General features: G+C 42.3%; 1 protein-coding gene across 1 annotated transcript in view; it reads right to left on the bottom strand.

Moving 5' to 3' along the window:
• The window catches only part of CCT3 (chaperonin containing TCP1 subunit 3), a 1145726-nt gene that overhangs the window by 772453 nt on the left and 346562 nt on the right, over positions 1-26711 (bottom strand). Inside the window, 2 exon segments of the mRNA XM_044079187.1 lie at positions 1644-2313; positions 5521-5622. Of these exon segments, the coding sequence (XP_043935122.1) occupies positions 1644-2313; positions 5521-5622 (772 nt within the window).

Consider the following 26711-nt stretch of genomic DNA (forward strand, 5'->3'; position numbering starts at 1 on the left):
ATTCCAGGTGAAACATAGCACAGGCACTTGAAGATAAAAAAATCCACTTTATTCAATAAGAACACAGTAGTTGAGCGCTTTCATCTACACACAGGTAGACTTCATCAGAACAACTTCACATTTAATTCCATGGGTTAATATGGACCCAAGCAGCCAATCCATTTACCTAATTGTGTTAACAAGCAATGATAACATATAACTGGAAAATTTATAATCATTAAAAATATTTAAGGTCATTGAAAATCATTAAAAATATTTTTAAAAAATATATTTTAAAGTGCCCTGTGCTTTAACTGACGAATACATGCATTGATAACCTTTCTAGGTATAATCTAAACATAGTGTATGATATAAATATTTTCCTTAAATATAACCCATACCTTGTAACTCAGTTTTTAGTACTAAAATGAACTTGTTCAAAAGTCAATGAAGCTTCCTCATTATAAAATACAATGTAGGAATTAAATCATATGTAATTCACAGTGATGCCTTATAATCATATATTAATGTATGTTATGGTCCAAAATGGGTTTGATTGAAATATTTTCATTTAAACCAGGATACGTGGAGGCATTCAATTTTATCTGCCACTTTACTTCCCTTTCACCTAGTTTTTTCTTGACACAACCCCCCCTAGGGTTCGGATGTATAATCTCCAAAATGCCAAAAAGAAACCTGTCACATCTTTCGTTTCCTTTTAAATGTTTCCATAAAGCATTTTTTTTCTCTCTTCTTTTGATACAATAATAGTGGTCATATATCCTGTTTCAAAGGCATCTATCAGTTTTGCCTACATAGAAACAGGCACATTTCGTACATTTAGCTAGGTATACTATGTGGGATGTTCTACAATTACCCCTTTGAAATATAACTTCAGTGGTGTTAATGTCCTCTAATAATAGCTTCTTAGTATTTATAATATATGTACACTGGTTACATGTCCCACATTTTTGTGTGCCCATCTGCATGTCCTTCCTCTTACCATCCTTTATTTTGTGCTCAAACTCATTTTTCAAATTAAATCCATTTCTATATATGAATGAAGGTCTTGTTCCTATAATATTGTATATACTATTGTCTATTCTCAACACATTCCAGTTCCTTTCCACTATTTCCTTTATATCTTGTATATAAGGTGCAAACTGTAGGATACATGCTCCAGAATAATTGTTGACATTACTCTTACTATGACTCCCTGCCACTTTTAATGTATCTTGCACAACTGACCCCAAAATAGGTTTGTACCGGGTGTCTCTATTACTGACTACATATTCTTTTAGTTCAGTAATCATATTGCCTGGATAACCCCTAGTTCTAAACATCGCTCCTATAAAGTCCAATTCAACTAACAAGTCAGCAAAATCAGATGTCATCCTCGCTGCTCTAATGAATTGTCCCTTTATTATACTTCTTTTTTATGAATAGGGATGGCAGCTAGTATATTGTAAATATGAGTTGCTGAAGGTGTTCTTTCTGAATATTTTAGACTTGAATCCTTCGTGTCCGATACTTATACAGGTGTCAAGATATGATATAGAATTAGAGTCCTTGTTATACGTGAATTTCAAGAAGTCACTTCTAGTGTTTAAATAATTCATAAATTCATTAAGTTTAACCTCTTCCCCATTCCAAATTATAAATACATCATCCAAAAATCTCGTGTATAGGTTAATATAACCTTTCCATTCAGTTTGCAAAATGTATTCATTCTCCCAATCTAATAGGAACAAGTTGGCAAATATGGGAGCGCAAGCCGCTCCCATAGCTACCCCTTTGCACTGTCTGTAGTATTCACCTTCAAAATACACATAATTGTGTGTTAACACAATATCAATGAATTCCATAACTAGTAACCTCTTATCCCAATCTAAGGTACTATACTTGTCAATGCTGTTGCTAAATCTCCTCATCCCTTCATCCAAAGGGATGCTGGAAAAAAGGTCTACTACATCTATAGTGACCAGATGTGTACTTGTGGAGTACAAGTCAGGAGTTAGTCTCCCTAGAAGGTCCCATGAGTCTTTTAACAAGTGTCTAGTGTTTTTGTATGAGGGCTTTAACCATTTGTCTATTACAGATCCAAAAAGGAAGGTTTTAGATCTGTTACCAGATATGATGGGACGAAATGGGGGATCATTCACATTTTTGTGTACTTTAGGTATCCCTACTATAGTACTGATAACAGGAAACTCAATTTTTAAATAGTTATACATGTCAGCATCAATTCTTTCGTCTAACAGCAGTTCTTCCAAAAACAAGTCAATTTTACGATAACCTATGTTTACTTCGTTTATGGATGAAATTTCATAATTTCTAGAATTTAATAATATACAATTAATTTTGTTGATATATTCCGTCCCATCATACAACACAACACCCCCTCCTTTTCAGGTTTCATAATGCGTATATTACAATTCATTTTTAAATCCTTAAGTAAATTATGTTCAGTATAACTTAAATTGTATTTCGTTTTGTTATTCTTACACTTATTTGCATATGCATACATTTCATCAATTACCAACTTTTCAAATATGGCTAAAGTATTGTTCAAGGGTGGGGTGTAAGTACTTCTCTTACTGAATTCACCCCTCACTTTATTCTGCTTACCTTCTAACAATACACGAAGGTTTATATATATGTGTGTGTGTGTGTGTGTGTGTGTGTGTGTGTGTGTGTGTGTGTGTATACACAGATATATATCTATAGATATGATACAGCACATAAGAATGACATACATGACCACAGCCACTGCCAATGGGGGTGAGGGGGCTCAATCAACATATGTATTACACGTACTGATATCCCCCCCCAGCCAAACACGTGAAACATACAAACACACAAAAAAAGTAAACAAACCACTGCTTCCCAAACTACAGGCAGGATACTACCAGTGGGAGAAAAATTGTTGACCCGCTAAGTCTAATCTAGAAACAAGGACAGGGACATCCCTTGTGGGACAACCCAAAAATTGATGTGTATTTGGGTTCCTTCCATTACACAAATGTACATGGCAGGGCACGTATGTTCTTGGACTACAAGATTAGGAAAGCCTGATGATCCATGGGTTGAAACAATGTACGTGATGGGCCCCGAGAAGTGGAGAGTTGGCAGTGTGTAGTGGTGTGATTAGACCCAACTTGCACCCAGAGAAAAGATGATTGCTACGGAGAAGTAGCAGGGGGGGATTGATGGGTATGAAATTATGGGTCGAGGCGTGCCGATGTTAGATGGAGCAGTTCTAATCAGACCGCCTTGTGGATGTAAGCAATAGTGTGTATTGTAGAAACAAGTATAAGCAACCAAACTATTCCAGGTGTAGTAGCACGTATAAGCACAGGCACTTGAAGATAAAAAAATCCACTTTATTCAATAAGAACACAGTAGTTGAGCGCTTTCATCTACACACAGGTAGACTTCATCAGAACAACTTCACATTTAATTCCATGGGTTAATATGGACCCAAGCAGCCAATCCATTTACCTAATTGTGTTAACAAGCAATGATAACATATAACTGGAAAATTTATAATCATTAAAAATATTTAAGGTCATTGAAAATCATTAAAAATATTTTTAAAAAATATATTTTAAAGTGCCCTGTGCTTTAACTGACGAATACATGCATTGATAACCTTTCTAGGTATAATCTAAACATAGTGTATGATATAAATATTTTCCTTAAATATAACCCATACCTTGTAACTCAGTTTTAGTACTAAAATGAACTTGTTCAAAGTCAATGAAGCTTCCTCATTATAAAATACAATGTAGGAATTAAATCATATGTAATTCACAGTGATGCCTTATAATCATATATTAATGTATGTTATGGTCCAAAATGGGTTTGATTGAAATATTTTCATTTAAACCAGGATACGTGGAGGCATTCAATTTTATCTGCCACTTTACTTCCCTTTCACCTAGTTTTTTCTTGACACAACCCCCCCTAGGGTTCGGATGTATAATCTCCAAAATGCCAAAAAGAAACCTGTCACATCTTTCGTTTCCTTTTAAATGTTTCCATAAAGCATTTTTTTCTCTCTTCTTTTGATACAATAATAGTGGTCATATATCCTGTTTCAAAGGCATCTATCAGTTTTGCCTACATAGAAACAGGCACATTTCGTACATTTAGCTAGGTATACTATGTGGGATGTTCTACAATTACCCCTTTGAAATATAACTTCAGTGGTGTTAATGTCCTCTAATAATAGCTTCTTAGTATTTATAATATATGTACACTGGTTACATGTCCCACATTTTTGTGTGCCCATCTGCATGTCCTTCCTCTTACCATCCTTTATTTTGTGCTCAAACTCATTTTTCAAATTAAATCCATTTCTATATATGAATGAAGGTCTTGTTCCTATAATATTGTATATACTATTGTCTATTCTCAACACATTCCAGTTCCTTTCCACTATTTCCTTTATATCTTGTATATAAGGTGCAAACTGTAGGATACATGCTCCAGAATAATTGTTGACATTACTCTTACTATGACTCCCTGCCACTTTTAATGTATCTTGCACAACTGACCCCAAAATAGGTTTGTACCGGGTGTCTCTATTACTGACTACATATTCTTTTAGTTCAGTAATCATATTGCCTGGATAACCCCTAGTTCTAAACATCGCTCCTATAAAGTCCAATTCAACTAACAAGTCAGCAAAATCAGATGTCATCCTCGCTGCTCTAATGAATTGTCCCTTTATTATACTTCTTTTTTATGAATAGGGATGGCAGCTAGTATATTGTAAATATGAGTTGCTGAAGGTGTTCTTTCTGAATATTTTAGACTTGAATCCTTCGTGTCCGATACTTATACAGGTGTCAAGATATGATATAGAATTAGAGTCCTTGTTATACGTGAATTTCAAGAAGTCACTTCTAGTGTTTAAATAATTCATAAATTCATTAAGTTTAACCTCTTCCCCATTCCAAATTATAAATACATCATCCAAAAATCTCGTGTATAGGTTAATATAACCTTTCCATTCAGTTTGCAAAATGTATTCATTCTCCCAATCTAATAGGAACAAGTTGGCAAATATGGGAGCGCAAGCCGCTCCCATAGCTACCTCCTGCACTGTCTGTAGTATTCACCTTCAAAATACACATAATTGTGTGTTAACACAATATCAATGAATTCCATAACTAGTAACCTCTTATCCCAATCTAAGGTACTATACTTGTCAATGCTGTTGCTAAATCTCCTCATCCCTTCATCCAAAGGGATGCTGGAAAAAAGGTCTACTACATCTATAGTGACCAGATGTGTACTTGTGGAGTACAAGTCAGGAGTTAGTCTCCCTAGAAGGTCCCATGAGTCTTTTAACAAGTGTCTAGTGTTTTGTATGAGGGCTTTAACCATTTGTCTATTACAGATCCAAAAAGGAAGGTTTTAGATCTGTTACCAGATATGATGGGACGAAATGGGGGATCATTCACATTTTTGTGTACTTTAGGTATCCCTACTATAGTACTGATAACAGGAAACTCAATTTTTAAATAGTTATACATGTCAGCATCAATTCTTTCGTCTAACAGCAGTTCTTCCAAAAACAAGTCAATTTTACGATAACCTATGTTTACTTCGTTTATGGATGAAATTTCATAATTTCTAGAATTTAATAATATACAATTAATTTTGTTGATATATTCCGTCCCATCATACAACACAACACCCCCTCCTTTTCAGGTTTCATAATGCGTATATTACAATTCATTTTTAAATCCTTAAGTAAATTATGTTCAGTATAACTTAAATTGTATTTCGTTTTGTTATTCTTACACTTATTTGCATATGCATACATTTCATCAATTACCAACTTTTCAAATATGGCTAAAGTATTGTTCAAGGGTGGGGTGTAAGTACTTCTCTTACTGAATTCACCCCTCACTTTATTCTGCTTACCTTCTAACAATACACGAAGGTTTATATATATGTGTGTGTGTGTGTGTGTGTGTGTGTGTGTGTGTGTGTGTGTGTGCGTGTGTGTGTATACACAGATATATATCTATAGATATGATACAGCACATAAGAATGACATACATGACCACAGCCACTGCCAATGGGGGTGAGGGGGCTCAATCAACATATGTATTACACGTACTGATATCCCCCCCCAGCCAAACACGTGAAACATACAAACACACAAAAAAAGTAAACAAACCACTGCTTCCCAAACTACAGGCAGGATACTACCAGTGGGAGAAAAATTGTCGACCCGCTAAGTCTAATCTAGAAACAAAGACAGGAACATCCCTTGTGGGACAACCCAAAAATTGATGTGTATTTGGGTTCCTTCCATTACACAAATGTACATGGCAGGGTACGTATGTTCTTGGACTACAAGATTAGGAAAGCCTGATGATCCATGGGTCGAAACAATGTACGTGATGGGTCCCGAGAAGTGGAGAGTTGGCAGTGTGTAGTGGTGTGATTAGACCCGACTTGCACCCAGAGAAAAGATGATTGCTACGGAGAAGGAGCAGGGGGGGATTGATGGGTATGAAATTATGGGTCGAGGCGTGCCGATGTTAGATGGAGCGGTTCTAATCAGACCACCTTGTGGATGTAAGCAATAGTGTGTATTGGGCATAGCATTCACCTAACGAGCAGGCATTCCCAGTTTGAGTCCCACTGCAGCACAGTCTATTTTACATGGCAAAGTATGTTATAACCAATAGTTTTGTTGCAAAACCCACTAAATAACATATATTTATGAACTGGAGTACTGCAAGAAATGCACATGTGAAGTATCAGTGTCAGAATGAATAACGCACTAGTAAGCAGGGTTAAGCACAAATAAGCAATAATAAGCATATGTAAGCACTAGTAAGCGGGCTTAAGCCCATTTGCACGGTGGTAAGCAATGCCTACACTGGTTAAGAAAATCTGAAGGTAACTCCCTGTAAGCAGATGCAATGGCAGGTTAGCAGTGCTTACCTCCACGCAAACCCACTAACAACTGCTTAAAAGTGCCTTAACCACTCTGTATCCAATGGTCCTTGTTCTTCCCAGCAACAAAATAAACAGCCTCTGCTAGGCTCGAACACAGGACCACACACACTATAGCCAAATTGATTTACCACTAAGCCATGTTAGATATACATAACCTTGATGTATTCAAAACATATCAACTAACCCAGTCATTCAACAGTTCAGAGAATCTATTCCAACCTGTAAATTAAATGTATGTGTGTGAGTAAATATATTAATATCTAAACAGATACAACATATCAATAGATGTAGATATCTATCTATCTATCTATCTATATATATATATATATATATATATATATATAGATAGCCACATATATGTAGATAGCAATGGTAGATTGACAAATACAAGTATGTCCACATGCACCGTTAATGTGGTTGAGATGCCCCAAACAATATACGTCATGTACAAATAGGCATACCTCCCCCACCACAGCCAAACACGTCTGCCCTGCAATACATTAAGGTGTTACAGATCCTATAAGCAGGACCTGACATGACATGTGCACAACATGTAAACAGTACTACAACCCACCTGTATGATGTCAGGCTGGTATTGGTAACATATCATGCAGTACATCATGGCTCCCATAGGAAACATAAAATATGGAAGCTATCAACAGCCCCAGGATACATATACACAGACACATATATGCAGATACAGATATACATATATATATATATATATACATATATATATATATATATATATATATATATATATATACACACACACACACACACATATATATATATATATATATATATATATATATATATATATATATATATAAATATACATGTGACTACACAGACACATGCAGAGATATGTACAGTAAGATACATATGTAGAAGGTGCACACAATATGGAACAGCCACTATGCCTACAGTTCACACCTGAACAATTGGACACTGTATGGGTCACCTATACAAATACAATCATCGCCTGCAACATATACCCACAGAGAGGTCATAGAACAAACACCACACACAGGTTTGCAGAAATGGAAAACCTTTATTTTTGTACTATTATAGTACTATATGCCATGTCATATAGCTGTGCAGACACTGATATCCATATAAACAGAGTAATGCAACTGTGAAACAGTTATACTATTACAGTAGTCTGGAAAGGTTCACAGTTGTCGCTGTCCAGGCCAATGCCTTCATATTGTACAATAGTAAAAACAGACTGGGCCACAGGATACCAAACAATCAGCAGTATGTAATACAGGTGTATAGTTCAGCAGCCTCCATCTACACTCTGTACAAAATCACTAGGTGTTGAAGACTTCGGTTGACCAAATGGGATGCAAATGTTACATAACAAGGCATAACTGACACCATCACAAGCACACTGGCAAACAGAACAGTCTTGTATGGCAGTTGACAATGGGCCTGCATTAACTCAATATATGTGAGTAATGTAAATATAGGTGAAGTATACTGTATTGTACATGCAGATACCTTAAGGAAGCTCACCCCTAATACCACCAGATTTTGTAACAGCCTAGGTCGGTTATGGTGCACCCCCCCCCCCAGACACAATACTACAGGCCCGTATACCACTGTTACATACACTGGCCTCTGGTGTGCATAAGGGCACACATAATGTTTTGACATAGCCCATGCATATATGGCCCCAGCACCACTGTATGCCTGAGGGATATAACAGCAGTGGACTGATGGCAGCACTGGCAGTGTGATATACTCACAGCCCACTACAGAACAACCCTTGACAGCATGTCATATGTGCAAAGCTTGGTATGTAGGTGGAGGACAAAGGCTGGAACACAGGCCCATATGTGGGAAATGTTTGCCATATACTAAGCAAGTTGCTGGTGTTGCAGGATAGTCTGCAGCATACCCTTAGCCAGGGAATTGAGGTTAAAAACATAAATGGATGTAGCCATGTACTGATAGCACTCAACACACACACTGCCAGTGACATATCTGACACAGGACCTGGGTGGTGAACAGACAAAACATGATAGGCACACCTCTGGCCACCAACAGGATAGGCCCACAGTTCAGAGCTATGCAGACAGACTGCATTCCAAGGTAAACTAGTAAGTACACACACACCCTGTAACACCAGTACTATACAAAGCATAACACAACTCTACTCACACTCTGTCTGTAGTTCTGGAACCTCCTACAAATATGTAGCTGGCCTAAGTGTGCCGGTTTCCCTGGAAGAGGTATTTCTACCTGCTATCTGTAACACTGATGCCCAGACACAGGAAGGATGTCCATCATACAGGAAAGGTAAAGGGACCATGCCCACATGATGTAGGGATTTATAGTAGCTGGTTGCCATGACAGTGGTAATTGGAAGTACTAAACAGCAAGCTGCATGCAGTTAGCAAGTGTAGGACACTGACTGGTGCAGAAGCCATCACCTGATCAAGTGCATCACCTACTAAAGCCAGGCTACAATATACCCCAAACAGCTCAATCCATTCACAGGAGAGAGAAAGCAAGCAAGCTAAAACAAAAGTGGGAAAAAAGAAAAATCACAGAAAAATTACAGCTGAAAACACAGCCATCTACACAGTTTCCAGTCATTAATACATCATTCCCACAACACATATGTGAATTATATGTACATGTATTAGAATGTAGTACCTGGTCCATAGTAATGTGATAGATGATGTGGAATGCATTATATGTGCCAGCAGGTGTTGTTGTTATGATGGTTAGCTGAACAACTGCTGTGGACAATAGTGTTTGTCCCTGTGGGTAGAGGGCCATAGCTGTTAACTGTACAGGTCAGCACTGACAGACAGGATGTAAGCCATCATAGTGTGTGTTGTGTAATGGGGATTATGCATATGACATGGCCAATAGCTGGTGGTGGAAGTAATGCCAGTATGATGGACATGTAGGAGCCATGGACCACCACTAGCAGGATACCCAGGTGAATCTGTAATATAGCATGTCAGAATGCCATAGGTGTGTAATAGGGTTACCTGCAAACAGGTCCCACATATACCCCACTAATGTCAGGCCATGTCCATATGTAGCACCTGTCTGTGTTGTAGCAATGCAGAACAGTGTAGCTGTGCAGGAAGGTGTTGAGATTGTGGAGTTGATGTCTGAATGTACCCCACATATAGGTATGCATATGTGTACATATGTCACATATATAATATCTAAGGATAAATGTATATCAGCATGTATGTCCAGGAATATACATATACTCATGTGTAGACATATATGTGCACATATATATGAATTCACATATATCTACACATATATAGATAAATACCTATATGCAAATGTCTACATCTGTACAAACACACACACAAACAGATATGTATGGAAAGACATGTCCCCTATATCACTACCACAGTGATGTGTGCTATGTGCGAGACAGCAGCATGCATAGAAATACACACAGATGTCTACAGCTGGCAGTGCATGCACCATGGATGGGTATGTCACATGTTAGTCCCATCCTAGCATCACAGTGCCCCTGCCTGTGAAGTATGCAATGGGAATATGGGTAAGTATGGCAGATACACACGTGGAGGTGGTCAGGATTGGTAGATATAGAGGACAGTCTACAGGTGTGGTATGTGACACGTGGTGGGTAAACACCATGGATGGTGTGTGTGGTCTGTAATGTGGATGCCCCATGGTCCCCAATATGGGCACAATGGGAACAAGGCTCCCACCAACTGCCACTCACAACAGCAGTCCACATCCTGAAGGTGCCAGGTCTGGCAGCTTATCAGGAGGAGCATGATGGCCATGTAAATGTGTACTGGGTGCCTCAAACTGATGTAGCACATCCCTCATGTGTCTGTAGAGCCTGGTATGGAACAGACCCTAGACCTGAGCTCAGGGGACAGGAACATGTTGGTGTGTGCCCTGGGGGGGGGGCAACATCCCCTGGGTGGTTCCACCTGATGGTATTGCTGTAACAGTACATGAGGAGGCCCCAGGTTGGCACACACATGTGATGTGGCCAGGTATCCTGGTCAAATGGGTGTGGATAGGTGGATCAGCTGGCCAATGGGACATATACATGTTATTGTGTCACTGTCATAGTACATATGTTGGTAGTAATAGTCTACACAATCCCCGTACATGTCCAACAGCATGCATAGAACCCCCCAATAACAGAGACTGTCAGATGTGCAGCAATCTCAGAGCAGCCATACCACTAGCATATATGTAACCATAGTGGCCCTGACAATGGCATGCAAGTGAATAGTCTGTAACAGACCAGCAATGTTAGTGTCCACACAGGGGACATGGCTACAATCACATAGCAGAAGGTGTGGTACAATACACAATCTGTCCAAACAGTAGTTAAACTGTAGCCATACCTAATGAGTTGTGTGTATAGTCTGTTGAAGCTGATATGGTGGGGGGGTGACAGAGATGTGTATTATGAACTGTGGTAAACTTACCATATGAGTCGCTCAGGCCTGTTTCCACCCTCATGTTTTTCAGGCAAGATGGCACGCATCAGGTTGCCCATGTATTCAGCGGAGGAAAATTAGGTCATTATCAACCACCTGGTTCAGCACTACCAGGTCCTTTTTGGCAGGACAGCACATGACCAGCAGGAGCGGACCCCCCCTGTGGAACAATCTAGTCCACAGGGTCAATGATGTCGGCCTGCATAACTGCACTTGGCCTGTTTGGCAATGCCTGTTGGCATGCTGCCACAGTCCGGGGGGATCACCTCACTACAGGGAGGGGCCATGCCATAAATCCCCCCTGACACATGTGGAGGAGCTCCTGGCCAGCCTCATGGAACCTGCCTGTCCAGAACACCATCAACCACTGGACCCCATCGTGGAGGTGGGTGTCACCCACACACCAGCCTAGGAGTGTGCAGGTAAGGACACAGGGCACATCAGTAGACCACTGTTGTGTAAATATTCGCAGTGGTACAGGTAGATCACGCATATCTGATATGTCATACAAATATTGTGTTGCTGCATTGTAGTGATAAACAGATGTCCAGATGTGGTAATATTGTGGGACTTTATGGTTGATGTATGGTAGTACTGCACCAAGCCTGTAGCAGTGCCACAGGTGTAGCCACTGATATTGCATCTCTCACCCACTTATGTAGGTCCCTCTGGGGTAACAGCAAGGCAGCAGCCTGAAGCTGGTGAGTATGTCTTATGTAGATGCATGCCAACACACCAGACATTTAATGGTGATGTTATATTCCATGCACACATCTAACACACGTACCCTGAATGCATGCTGTACATGTGCATGTATTGTTGCTGTGAAGGGGCGAACATGATGGGGTATTGAAAGGGTATGTCACACACCCGCATGACAACTAACATCCTGTCATTGCAGAATGTGTCCACAGGGGGTAACTGTTGGTAGACATGGCCTACAGTAGCGACATGTTCTGAACAACACCCCTATACAGTGCAACACCAGTGTACATACCTGTAGGGCAATGCCAACTGCTGCTGAGATACACTATGGCATACGGCATTACAGTAGTCCACATTATCAGCTGGGTCTAAGCTGCAACATGTGGTGTTCAGTGTATGGGACACTGCAAGCTGACACGTGTAGGGCTTACCTGTCATCCATCTGCATAAATGCTGAGGGGGGAGGGTCTCAGCATGAAACACCAGTACACTGCAGCAGGAATCCTAAGGATGGTAGAAATGGCTCTATCTGCATATAGTCAGGTCCAGAATCTGTAGCAGCCATAAACCTACCCACACTGCAATAGTGACGGCATTGTGTGAACACCAAAGGATGTGCAAATGAGTAGACCTTGCAATCATGCAGAATAGGGGAACATGTGTAGGGTAGGCTGAACATACACTGGCAATTGCAGAAGGCCCACACTGGTATACCCCTGCCATGAACAGTGACTGCTGTAGTACTCCCAACAACAAGAGGTGTGATAAACCATCGTGATAAGGGTGTGCACACATATCCCCACATGGTGTGTATGCATTATGGTCAGCAGCCGTACACTTAACACAATCTGTCGACACTGCATGTGAAAGTACAGGATATATGTTACATACCGAGCTTGTGTACATCTAAGATATGCAGTGCTGTGGTCCCATGGCAGATCACAGATGTGTGTGTAAAAGCAATAAAGGTGTGTGCACCCCCCATAGCCATGGTATGCTCTGATGGTTGTCAGTGTAAGCATTTCTGCAGTGGCCATACATGGTCTGTTGATGTTGACAGCTGTAAATCAGGCATCAGGCATTTACCAATGACAACAGTTCACATATCATCCAGGTAAGTGTTGCTGAAACAGAGGTACAGCTGGCATAACTGACACGGTACTACACATTCCACAAGGGTTGGACACCTGTGAGTTGTGGTGCACAGTACATGGTAAGGTGCAGAACAGGTGCACAACAATAGTGTGTACATGGGTGCAGTGGTATCCAGGGGAAGGGGAATCCCCTAGTCACAGCACATGCATCATACACATGTATACCATTGCTAGCATGGTGTGAGTATAGCTGAACTGCATGCTGTTATGTACCATATGTTCTGTATGTTGGCAGATGGGTAATTGGAGGACTGTGTGTACGATCATTGTGCAACCTCACCTGTATGTTGTGTGTGTACATCCTAGTGGTTAGTTAGTTTGCCTGCAGGGTCACTCTGGCAAAGTGGTGGGAAGTAGATGCATGTATGATGCATGTGTGCATTTTTGTGTGGCCATGTATGCACATGTGTGATTGTGGGGTGTTCATACGGCTGTGCCCCCCTTTGGGACCATGCAGTACATGGACATGGAGTGCCACATTGCACACCAGGAATACCTGTCATGTACTCACAGGACAGCAAATAGTATAATATGGCCTGTAGCATGGATCAGGCATCCAGAGGGAAGATAGACCCCAGGTACACACTTAATATTGCTGTCAGCGGAGAGGTCACCTACAGCCCACTTATGCAGCTCTACAGATGCATTGGGGAAGTAATAGTCAACACCAGAGAGTGTATCCACATATTAAAGCTGACACATGATGGGCCGACGGAGCATCATATCTGGCATGTACTGAGCATTACATATGCATAACACACCAGTGGGAGCTATTATGGGTACAACATAGTAGCCCACACATATAGGGGCCATGCACATCATTCCAGCCATATAGAAGGTGCATAGTGAATGACAGCATTGAGGCCATGTTACTCCACTACACACAGGTCAGGCAGGTAATGTAGCAACAGGCCTTGTGTTGTGCCCGCTTGTGTGGGCATTTAGAGGACTGTGATGTTAATGAGTGGTATCAATGTGTGTATGTTAACAAGTGTGATGCAGGATGGGGTAACACATGGACATATACTTGGGACTGTCTGCAAAGCCATGGACAGGTAGGTATTATGGAGATGTGTTTGTGTGTGGTGTGTGTATGTGTGTGTGTGTGTGTGTGTGTGTGTGTGTGTGTGTGTGTGTGTGTGTGTGTGTGTGTGTGTGTGCTTGTGTGTGCGTGTGTGTGTGTGTGTGTGTGTGTGTGTGTGTGTGTGTGTGTGTGTGTGTATATATACTGTTAAGCAATGCTGTACAGGTTTTAAAGTGCAGTTATTGTTTTTCCCCACAGGTGGCGAGGTGGGTCAGGGTCTCTCCTGCACCCAGTCTGATGTAGGTGTCCGTACAGACACCAATGATGATGATGATGATGATGATGATGATGATGATGTTGAGGCACAGGTGGGGTATTCAGGGGCCGACACTGCACCAACATTTGACATCCCCCTTTTAGCCACACCACCCCGGCACACAGTTATAGTGCCTATACACACCCCAGCACCAGTGGCTTTAGCAGAGGGACAGCTGGCATTCAGTGGCAGTGCACAGGAAAGTGTGGTAACCATGCCTACCATGCCCAGTCACAGCAGGCATGTCTGGCAGGCTGCCACATAGGCAGATGTCCCAGGGTACTCGTGGTAGGGCCACTGGACATCATGCCCCTGGCATAGGCAACATAGCTGCAACCCGCAGAAGCATGTTCCAGGCTGTAATGGCGGTGCAGGCACATATTGAGCATTACACCAGACAGGGCCTTAGGCTGCAGAGGACTGCACTTCCATCTGTAAGCAACAACCTCCTTGAAGTGTTGGGTGCCATCCGTGCTGCTACTGTGCAAGTGGATAGATGGCATGATGAGATGATGGCCCTCATCAGCCGTGGTGTGTCCGTGCTTCAACATGTGGTGGGGATGCGGCGACACCAGAGTGGACATGGGGAAGCAACACCAACAGCTGGCACTCAACATGGGCATGCTAGGACACCAAGGGGCTCCCGTAGAGGCAGTAGCAGCCACGGCAGTGCAGGGGTGTGCTGTCCATACCACACCACAGCAGGCCACGTGCACATGGTCCTGGCCTGTCCCAGGAGGGATGTGGTACCAGCGGACAAATGTCATCAGCAGGTGAGAGTAGGACTTCAACGCCTGTACCTGCATGTGCCTCCGGAACCCCTGGCAGGTACAGTCCACATGTCTGTGGCCGGAGGCAGTGAACTGCACACCTTGCCAGGTATGGTCTGCAGCTGTCCATAAACACCTGTGTAGAGCAGCCACAAGGCAGAATTGTGTGCATGCATACCCACACAATATGCAAACACACCTAGGGCAACCTCATACCTACACACACCACATCACCTCAGCCAGCTCCCCAGAGTACACCCCTCACCCACACACATGGTGTCAAATGTATGGCCCACCCTCAGACACTGGCAGACCAACACCATACCCTGTGCAAATGATGATACCTGTGCCCCGTCCCTGTCATCCGTACCATTGATGCAGGGACAGGCTGATATGGTTCTGATGCACTTGGTGACTGTACACCAGTGTACCACAGTCCTGTAGTGTAACATGTTGTAGGGTGTAGAGTGTGAGGCATATTTGGCAGGTAGTGTAGCCATCAAGCAATGATGCCTTTTAGCTGTTAGTAACACTGCTTGGTTGTGGTCTCTAAACTAATATGCAATTGTGTTGTAGGTGTACATGTGTCAGCACAAGGATGCCCTGTGCATATGATGATACCTGTGCCCCATCCCTGTCATTGATACCATCAATACAGGGACAGGCTGATATGGTTCTGATGCACATGGTGACTGTACACCAGTGTACCACAGTCCTGCAGTGTAACATGCTGTAGGGTGTTGAGTGTGAAGCATATTTGGCAGGTAGTGTAGCTGTGCAGCAATGATGCCTTTTAGCTGTTAGTAACACTGCTTGGTTGTGGTCTCTAAACTGATACGCAATTGTGTTGTAGTTGTACATGTGTCAGCATGTGGATGCCCTGTGCATATGATGATACCTGTGCCCCATCTCTGTCATCCACATTATCGATACAGGGACAAGCTGATATGGTTCTGATGCACACAGTGACTGTAAAAGAGTGTACCACAGTCCTGCAGTGTAACATGTTGTAGGGTGTAGAGTGTGAGGCATATTTGGCAGGTAGTGTAGCCGTCCAGCAATGATGCCTTCCAGCTGTTAGTAACACTGCTTGGTTGTGGTCTCTAAACTGATATGCAACTGGGTTGTAGGTGTACATGTGTCAGCATGAGGATGGTCTGCAGTCATATTACACAACGGGGTATGTCACTGTGCTGACGCCATGGCAGTGACATATCTGGGGTACAGTTGAATACATTTCACAGGATACTATACCAGGTATTGCCTGTGCCACATGAACAGGTGGCCCACTGAGGCATGTATATCCTGCAACCTGGTGTAGACCCATCCACATACATACACACTGTTACTTGCCAACACTGGGACTACACCCCTACCTAGCAATGTTGTGATACTGAAGTGTGTGGCCTACACTGCACCAACACTGCCTTAACCACTCTGTATCCAACAGACCTTGTTTTGACCAGCAATAAAATGAACAACCCTTGCAGGTCATGAACTCAGGGCCCTTTACACTGAAGTCACAACACATGACCACTATGCAATGACCACTGTGGAGACAGCTGTTGTTTTACCAATATAGCTGGCATTACCCAAATTGAGTGGTATTGAACACTTGTCTTTATGTCCTCGATTGTGTAGTCCTTGTCATTAATATGACTGTCGCATCATATATGTTGTTTTATCATAATGTACACATAGCAGATACATACAGTGAGATACATGTGGGAGGGTATACACAACCGTGATGTTTACTCATGACAGGTATATGGTTGTATACATATTGGTGTATAGATGTCTATATGTACATACACAGGTATACACATACATATGTCTGTATACACATCTGTATAGTGTTGCATATATGTAAAAAGCAAACTTCGGACTCAGCACAACTCAGCACAACTCTTTAAACAAAACTGGATGTTTATTTGGTGGCGCATTGCCTTCCTGTACGCTTCCTCAGACCATAAATAATCCAGAGAATGGTAGCTTTTTATACAATGACATGACACATTTGATAATTTATTAACAATTAACAATTAAACACAATAGGCAAATTAAACAAATTAATAGAACAATTAAAACTTCAGTTAAAGGGGACATTCTCTGAAAGCATATGCATGAAAGGAACCTGAATTCATATATAGGCTAGAATGGTTACTGACTCATCTCTTATAACTTGTATATTAACCAAAATAATTAGCAACAACTGGAAAGTCTTAATGATAGATGATTTTACACAGCAATTAGTAGGTAAAGCACCTCACTTTACCTACAGGAACAACAAAAGTCTTAAAAGACTACTTTGTGATAAACCTAGTGGAATCAAATCAAAGCCATGTAAAAAAGTAGGTACATATCCATATTGTAAGTTTGTCACTAGAGAACAAGTTTATACACATCCAGAAACTAATTATATTTTTAAGCCAAGGTTTTTAGCTACTTGCAATAGCTCAGGATTGATATACTTAGCTACGTGCGAACAATGTCCTGCGTTTTATGTGGGTCTAGCAAGCATAAGCTTAAAAATAGAGTATATAATCACATCTATGACATAAAGAAATTAAATGATTTAAATGCTCTAGCTAAGCATGTACAAAGTTTTCCAAATCACTCTTTTGTATTTAGGGTACTTGAAATAGTAGAACCAAATAGCAGAGGAGGAGACTATATAAACCTGCTTGAACTCAAAGAATTGAAATGGATATTAAGATTAAAAGGGCATTATCACCCAGGTTTAAACCTTTATGTCTCTATTAAACCGTTCCTTAATGCACGAAGATGATTATCTGTGTTTTTAAGATATTATATATACATATATTTTTCTTTTTGTACATGATGCATAGTTTTTAGCTTTTAATACTTTAAATATTTACTGATGGATTTATATTTCGCCACCTAGACCCACCTTTTACCATGGCTATGCTTATATTTTCTCATTTTATATGTAGATTATTACCATTTTACTGATGCCCACATACAGACATTTTGCACACATAATTTTTTAAAAAATTTTTTAAATGTACATCTATTTATTTATTTGAACTCATACTTATATTTACATACATATATTTATACGTCTTCAATTTTAAAGCATTTATGTATTTATTTAAAGGTTAGTAATGTGTCTGAACTATCTCCCTTTTTTCCTTTTGGTTAATATACAAGTTATAAGAGATGAGTCAGTAACCATTCTAGCCTATATATGAATTCGGGTTCCTTTCTTGCTTATGCTTTCAGAGAATGTCCCCTTTGTGCTGAGTCGTGCTGAGTCTGAAGTTTGCTTTTTACATATCATATTCTGTTTAACTAAGGTCTCTCTGTAGTAGTGGTATTTTGCTTTTTGCATAGTGTTGCATATATATGGCCATGTGTGCACCTCTTTGTATGTACATATGTATACGTATCTATGCATATATGTATCTATACGTATGTGTATATATAGGTATGCGTATATGTACATATAGATATATGTGTATATAGCTGTATATGTATGCACACCCTATGTGTACAGATATGTCTAGTTATGTTGGTATATATATATATATATATATATATATATATATATATATATAACTATATGTGCATACATATCTATACCGATATACCTACTACTGTCGATATATCTGTAGCTATCTATACGTATATGTGCATATGTATCACTATCTGTATATGTGCAGACATATACTGCTCTGTATATGTATATATCTGGGTGTGTATATGTATATCTGTGTACATATACAAACCCATCTATATATGTCGATATGTATATGTGTAATCATATATATATATATATATATATATATATATATATATATATATATAGATGATTATATGTACAGATATTCTCACCATATGTCCTGGACATGGAGTGTAGCCCTACCCCAGCCCCTATAGTGCCAACATCATAGTGCAAGTGGATGTCTGGTATGTATAGCAGGTATACTGGTAGACTACTGCTATTGTAATTTGGATTGTCTTCACAGACATGGTGTGTGTGGGAGGTCACATCTGCTTTCCACATGTGTGCCATTGGCTACTGACAGACATCCCAAGGACATCCTAGTAAAGTACCACTGCTAGCACGTAATGCCCCTGTGGACTGCAGCACAGATACTGGCCAATATATGTGGACATTCTGAAACATTCTTTACAGTCCAGAGGTATACACAGAACCCCTTAGTGCTAAACATGTGTACCATGCATTACAATATGGATGTTAATAGCCATGTAGATGGGTATAACACATAATGACAGGTATACATATGCTACCATAAATTATGCAGTCACACACCCTGTCTGGCCTGACACATAATAACCACTGGTACAGGGGTGCCATGGTCACATACTACCCAATAGATATGGACATACATCTGTACAGCATCCCACGTCTCTGTCTGACATACATGACTGTTAAAGATCTGGCAGCAGTACATCCAGCAAGTATCTCCACATGACATCTCACTTGATAAGTACACTAAGCTGCTAGACATGTAACAATGCACTGCGCAGGCTACAGGCAGACTGGCTCAACACTGGCCTACATCTTCTGTGGGGTATGGGGGAATGCACATGTACCTGCATATATAGCAGGCTCTGCAGGCATGTCACAGCACAGGGTAAGATACATCTGTGTGAAGGTGCATAACCACATCCAATGTGAACACAGCCACATATGGCAAGCTAGTATAAAAGTACAGTACATGGACTATCTGTTCAACACCATCCTCATATGTGCCACTCACAGACTAACCCTACATATACTGGGCTGCTACACAGTGTGGTCTGCTTGCTGTCTGTGGTATGGGACATGTGTGTGTATGGCCCTGCAAACATGTAAGCCAATACGGTAACATACAGTGGAGCAGCATGTAACATCAGATAGAATGGGACTTATAACAACATCTACCACAGTCTGTACACAGGCTAAAGAACATATTAACAATACACACACTGTCGACATTCACCATAGTTACGCAGACCTCAGCACTGTACAAACAACCATAGAATGTCCTGGTAATGTCGTCAAATATTACCCGTACTGTAGATAACATGTGTAGCATTCTGATATCTCACTGGCTTGCTATCAGATATGATGACACTAATGATGGTGTACAGCACATATGCACCTCTTAATGCACGACATATATACAAAGGTTGGCAGAGTTGTTGCTGGAAGCACATACACAAGGCCAATATTGACATGTTGCTGTGATAACCTCATACATGTACTGTTGTAACAGGGTTTATTGCAACATGTGTCCTATGAGGGATATGAAGTCAGTAACTTTCACGGCTTTCACCATCTACAGACTGCAATCCCCACACTACCTTCTGCAATTCACAGATAAGTGCTCTGTGGGTAACACATGACACCAAGGGCACAACACACTGCCCAGTCTGCAGACAACCCTGCAGATGCAGATTCCTCATAAACATAGAACTGACATGGCAGGTATTGCAACATGTAAGACAGCCATATCCACACACACACACACACACACACACACACACACACACACACACACACACACACACACAAACTGTTAAACCAACATTTCTCCACATGCAGTATAGCAGCACTTACAGTCTGTAGTCAGGTCAGGCACATCCCTCTCCTGTGTGTTTCCCTTTTTCCACAGTGTATGTTGTTAGAGGTAAATCCCCAGTCCATCTGAGATGCTGTTCACCAAACAACAGATCTAGTTCCTGCCCACAGTGGATGTAAAGGGCCAACACCAACACGATGTTCCCAGATATTGGAGTGTGTTTCCATGCAATTGGCTATGGGAATGGTTCCAGAGCTGTTCCACATGCACTCAGCTAGAGGAGGACTGCAATTGGTGCAGAGGCCATCAGCTGATCATGACCATCACTGAGAAAACACAAGCTGCTGCCTAAGCAAAGCAGGTGTACATCTCCACATCCACCAGAGAGGGTGTGAGAGGGACAGACAGAGACAAAGTATGTCAGGAAAGGTGTGGGTGAGTAAAACTTAAGCATGTTTGTGTCACACACCTACCAGTACAAGGTTTCAAACACCTGACTGACTATGCATAGCTATCATGTGTATGCAGTTATTGCATGTGCCACATAGTTTACATGTTGGTGAGCTGTCCAGATGTATATGTGCTGGTGAGTGACATCTGCAACACTGTTGTGATACAGTAGGTGTAGCACATGAGCCTGTCCACATAAATAGGTGTCAGTGTCAACACAGCCACACTCTCTAAGGGACTCGTACACATTGCCACACTTGGCAAGGTAGTGAATGCACTTCCTAACCAGTTACTTTGCCACAATACAGTAAAGCATAGGTATCAATTGGCCCACAGGGGTTATTCTAGGGTTCTATGGTCAAAGAATGTGTGAAAGTGTCTGACATTAGAGAGCATGCTTCAGTATGCCAATGGGGGTGGTATTGGGTGTGAATGTGGTCGGAAGCATCATATACCACACACACAGACACAGGGGGGTCAGTACCGGCATGCATGTGTGCATTGCTTCATGGATGTGTAGTGGTTGACTGTGCCAGATGGCTGTGCAAGGCTAGGTGAAGGGTATACCTTGGCATCAGGCCACATGAGAATGGTCTGCATTATGGCTAAGGGGTGTAGTGTCTGGAATGACCCACACAGGTGGGTATAGTATTCACCATCCAGTGACCTGGGTTACTATTGTGTGTGGCCAGTGCTGTGCAATGCTTGCCATGTATGTGTTCTATACACCATGATATGGTCGGTGTCTGGGATGTGCACAAGTCCCACATTCACGTACAGTGGCATGTGGAAGTGTACCTGGTTTGTCTGGCCCATGTTGTGTACACAGAATGTTATCATCAGATGTGACAGTCCTGCCCTCATGTGGCGGGGCCAGGTAATGGATAGCAGGTTGACCCTGCACCTACATTGATAGCATGCTACAGGTATTCCCTGGTGTCAGTGGCATCTGTCCATACAGGGCATGTGTGTAAGGCATGGTATGTCCTTTGTGGATCGCATTTGATGGAACCACAGTTGTTGCAGGCATCCAGTGGGAAACATACTGAAGGCACACTCTCTGCAATTATGTGCCTATCGTACTGATGGACAGGGTGCTAAACCCTCTGTAGGCCACTGCATTCACACCATAGTTACTATCAGTCACCAATATGCAGTGTACTGCACACGTATTGGCTGTTGCTTCGGCATGTGTGTGTGTGTGTGTGTGTGTGTGTGTGTGTGTGTGTGTGTGTGTGTGTGTGTGTGTGTGTGTGTGTGTGTGTGTATGAGACATGGGTTGAGAGTGTGCTCTGGGTAATACTGGGGTTGCTAACTGTGATTGCCTGGCCTTGATGTCACATGTATGGGTATGGATATGCACCCCAGCCTCTCGACTATTTCACAGCTGTTATCCCTGTACAGTGGACATTGTGATATATACTGGGGCCACCATATAAGAAATTTGCCAAACCCGCTCCACATTGGGTCCAGGTGTCACACACTCACACCCACCTCCACACTGGATACAAGTTACAAACACACACAAACACACATACATATCATGTCTGAGAGTAGAACTCCTACCTAACTAGTTTATTACACTACACAGTTATAGTACATGCCATGGTGATCACTGCAGTACTCCTTCCCCAAAGGTGTATATCACATTGACTGACATCAGCAGGATTGCCAAAGTAGGGCATTTGACATGTACTGAGTGTGACTAGCCTAAAATGCATTGCTCCCTACACAGACAGTGGAACACACACAAAACATCCACAACTGACATGTGTGGTTATAGAACCCCTAACAGGGGTCTATAACACACTACAGCATGGAGCTGTTATAGGACACACCACAGGGATTAGTGGAAGACGCCTTCCCCAAAGGTATATAACACAATGGCTGACATCAGCAGGTTGCCAAAGTACAGCATTTGAAATGTACTGAGTGTGACTAGCCTCTGATGCATAGCTCCCTACACAGACATTGAAACACACACAAAACATCCAGAACTGCCATGGGTGGGTATAGAACCCTACCAGAGTTCTGAATCACACTACAGCAGTACGCAGTTATGGCACACGCTATGGAGATTACTGGGCTACAACCTTTCCAGAGGTGTTTTTTGTGGTGGATGACATCAGCAGCCTTACCAAGGTAGAGCATTTAAATTGTAGGGGGTGTGCCTACCCTAAAAAGCATTGCCTTCCACACAGACAGAATCAGACAGACACAAACATACACAGTTGCCAAGGCTAGGGTTAGAACTCCTATTTAACTAGTATATCACACAACAGCAGTACACAGTTATGGCACACGCCATGGAGATTACTGGACTATCCCTTCCCCAAAGGTGTATTTCACAGTTGATGACATCAGCACACTTGCCAAAGTGGACCATTGGAGGTTGTACTGTCTGTGAATGGACTTAAAAGCATTGCTCCCTACACTGACAAAGGAACACACACAAACATACATCCACAACACACTTGCCATGTCTGGAACTAGAACTCCTACCTAACTAGTTTAGCACACTATAGCGGTACACAGTTACAGGACACGCTATGGAGATTACTAGTCAACAGCTTCCCAGAGGTGTATTACTAGGTGGATGACATCAGCAGCCTTGCAAAGGTTGAACATTTGAATTGTAGGGAGTGTGATTAGCCTAAAAAGCATTGCGCTCTACACAGACACACACACACACACACACACACACACACACACACACACACACACACACACACACACAAACTTGCCATGTCTGGGAATAGTACTCCTACCTAACTAGTTTATTACACTACAGCGGTACGCAGTTACAGGACGTGCTATTGAGATTACTGGGCTACAGCTTCGCAGAGGTGTATTACTAGGTGGATGACATCGGCATCCTTGCCAAGGTTGATCATTTGAATTGTAGGGAATGTGACTAGGCTAAAAAGCATTGCTCTCTACACAGACACACACACAAACTTGCCATGTCTGGGAATAGTACTCCTACTTAACTAGTTTATTACACTACATTGGTACGCAGTTACAGGATGCGCTACGGAGATTACTCGGCTATAGCTTTCCAGAGGTGTATTACTAGGTGGATGACATCAGCAGCCTTGCCAAGGCTGAGCATTTGAATTGTGGGGAGTGTGACTAGCCTAAAAAGCATTGCTCTCTACACAGACACACAGACACACACACACACACACACACACACACACACACACACACACACACACACTTGCCATGTCTGGGAATTGAACACCTACCTAACTAGTTTATCACACTACAGCAGTACGACACTATGGTACATGCCACAGAGATTACTGGGCTACAACTCTCCCAAAGGTGTATTTCACAGTGGATGACCTCAGCAGGCTTGTCATAGTAGGGCTATGGGGAGGGCAGTGTATGTGCATGGGCCATAACACATTCATCTAGAGGTTGACACGCCACATGCAGGCACACACAGGGTCATATTCCACAGGTACGTGTATTCAGCTGCTAGATGACTGCTTCCTTGTACAGTCATGTTTCACAGCTGGCACGTGCACCAATAGTCTGTAATGATGACAGATACTGGTGGCTAGTATCTGCAGTGAGTGACATCTGAACCTCATGTGTTTGGGGCCCTTTGGCTGTGTGCTGGGTGGGACAGGCCTGGATGGCTCCTTGTCATGGTCACCCTCTTCCACACATCTCTGTATATCTACCTTTGGCTTATTATAGTGTGTTGTCCTTACATATATGTCTGTATTCCTAGCCACTGTGTGTGCAAGGCATGCGTGGTGCATGCTGACAAGTGTCTGCACTAACAACTGCAACTGCCAGATATGTCTGGTCCACTGGTGTTTGCAGACATGGCCTTCATGTGTTAAAGTGTGTGAGCATGCCCAGTATGGCCTTCTGTATTTAATCTGTGGATTGAGTCCAGGTAGTTTGTACTGCAGTGCTGACCTTGGTGTTGTACACCGACAGGTGGCATGCTGTTTCTGCAGGGTATCCACTGATTTGGCAGTGACTGTTCCTACATGTCTGCATAGGATGGGGGGGGCTCAGCCGACTATGTCTACATTTCTACACAGGATGGGGGGCACACCTAACTGTTATTACATTACTACATGGGGGGGCACACCTGTCTATTTCTACATTTCTACACAGGGTTGGGGGGCACACCTGACTGTTATTGCATTACTGTGTAAGATGTTGGGGGGGCACACGAGACACTTGTACACATTTGCTATGACTGTACTGGTATGTCAGGTACTCCATTTCATTCTGTATTGCTAACTATCATGCTGACTAGAGGCATACCAGTGTACTACAGATCGTGGCTTTGGTTGCCCTACATATTATTGTCTGACTTCCTATCCTTCAGAACTAACATCCCACTACCTGCCCTGCTGTGATCTGTCTGTGTAGGCCTGGGGGGGAGGTTAACCATGGCCATCATTCAGGAGCCATGGCACAGGCTCTGTTTGGGTTTGTCTACACCTGTCCTGCAGGCTGAGACTGTTGTTGGGTATGTGAACTGTCCTGACTGGCATGTGTGGGTCATATGGACACACATGACACTCAGCACATTTCCTGCAGTGGGTTTTGTCACCCTGTGTAGTACTGGCTACTATGGTGATTCCAGTATGTGTTACAGATGTCATGGTGCCACTATGGGTGTCTACTGTCTGCTGCCATAACATTCAGCCCCCATTTTCCTTGCATGCTTACATCCATACCATAGCTACAGGTAATGACACATTCTCCTCCATTTGGCAATTGGCAGGTTGATTGACTTACCTTGAGGGTGTGCCAGACTTGTAGATGGTGCTGGTGGGCTGCCTATGTTAGATGCACATAGTACACTCCCTATACATGGTTGAACATAGGTAATGTCATGTTTGGCATACCTTTTGCTGTATGTGCGAGTCAGAGAGAGGTGTCATTCCCTGGGCCCCTACTGTGTCAGTGCACATGCTATGCATTGCCACTTTGCCACAGTCATGGCATACTGGGCATGCCTACATCTGCCTACTGGGGCAGGCTCAGGTTGTTCCTCCTCCGGGTCACTCTGCGCCTGTTCAGGCCTTGGTATTGGTGGGGGGGGCTGTGTGGCCCTGCCCCATGCTGTTCCTGCTACAGCTGTTTCTGCAGGATCATATTGTGTAGCATAGCACATACCATAACAATCTGGGTACATATAGCTGGTGAATACTGCAAGGCTCCCCTGGATGTGTCCAGACACCAGAACCATGACCTGAGCATGCCAAACACATGCTCTATTATATGTCTGGCCTGTGCGTGTGCCTCATTATGGTTTTTCTTTTGT

Source organism: Protopterus annectens, chromosome 8.part0, assembly GCF_019279795.1.
Source record: "Protopterus annectens isolate FY-2018-M chromosome 8.part0, PAN1.0, whole genome shotgun sequence".
Taxonomy (NCBI): domain Eukaryota; kingdom Metazoa; phylum Chordata; order Ceratodontiformes; family Protopteridae; genus Protopterus; species Protopterus annectens.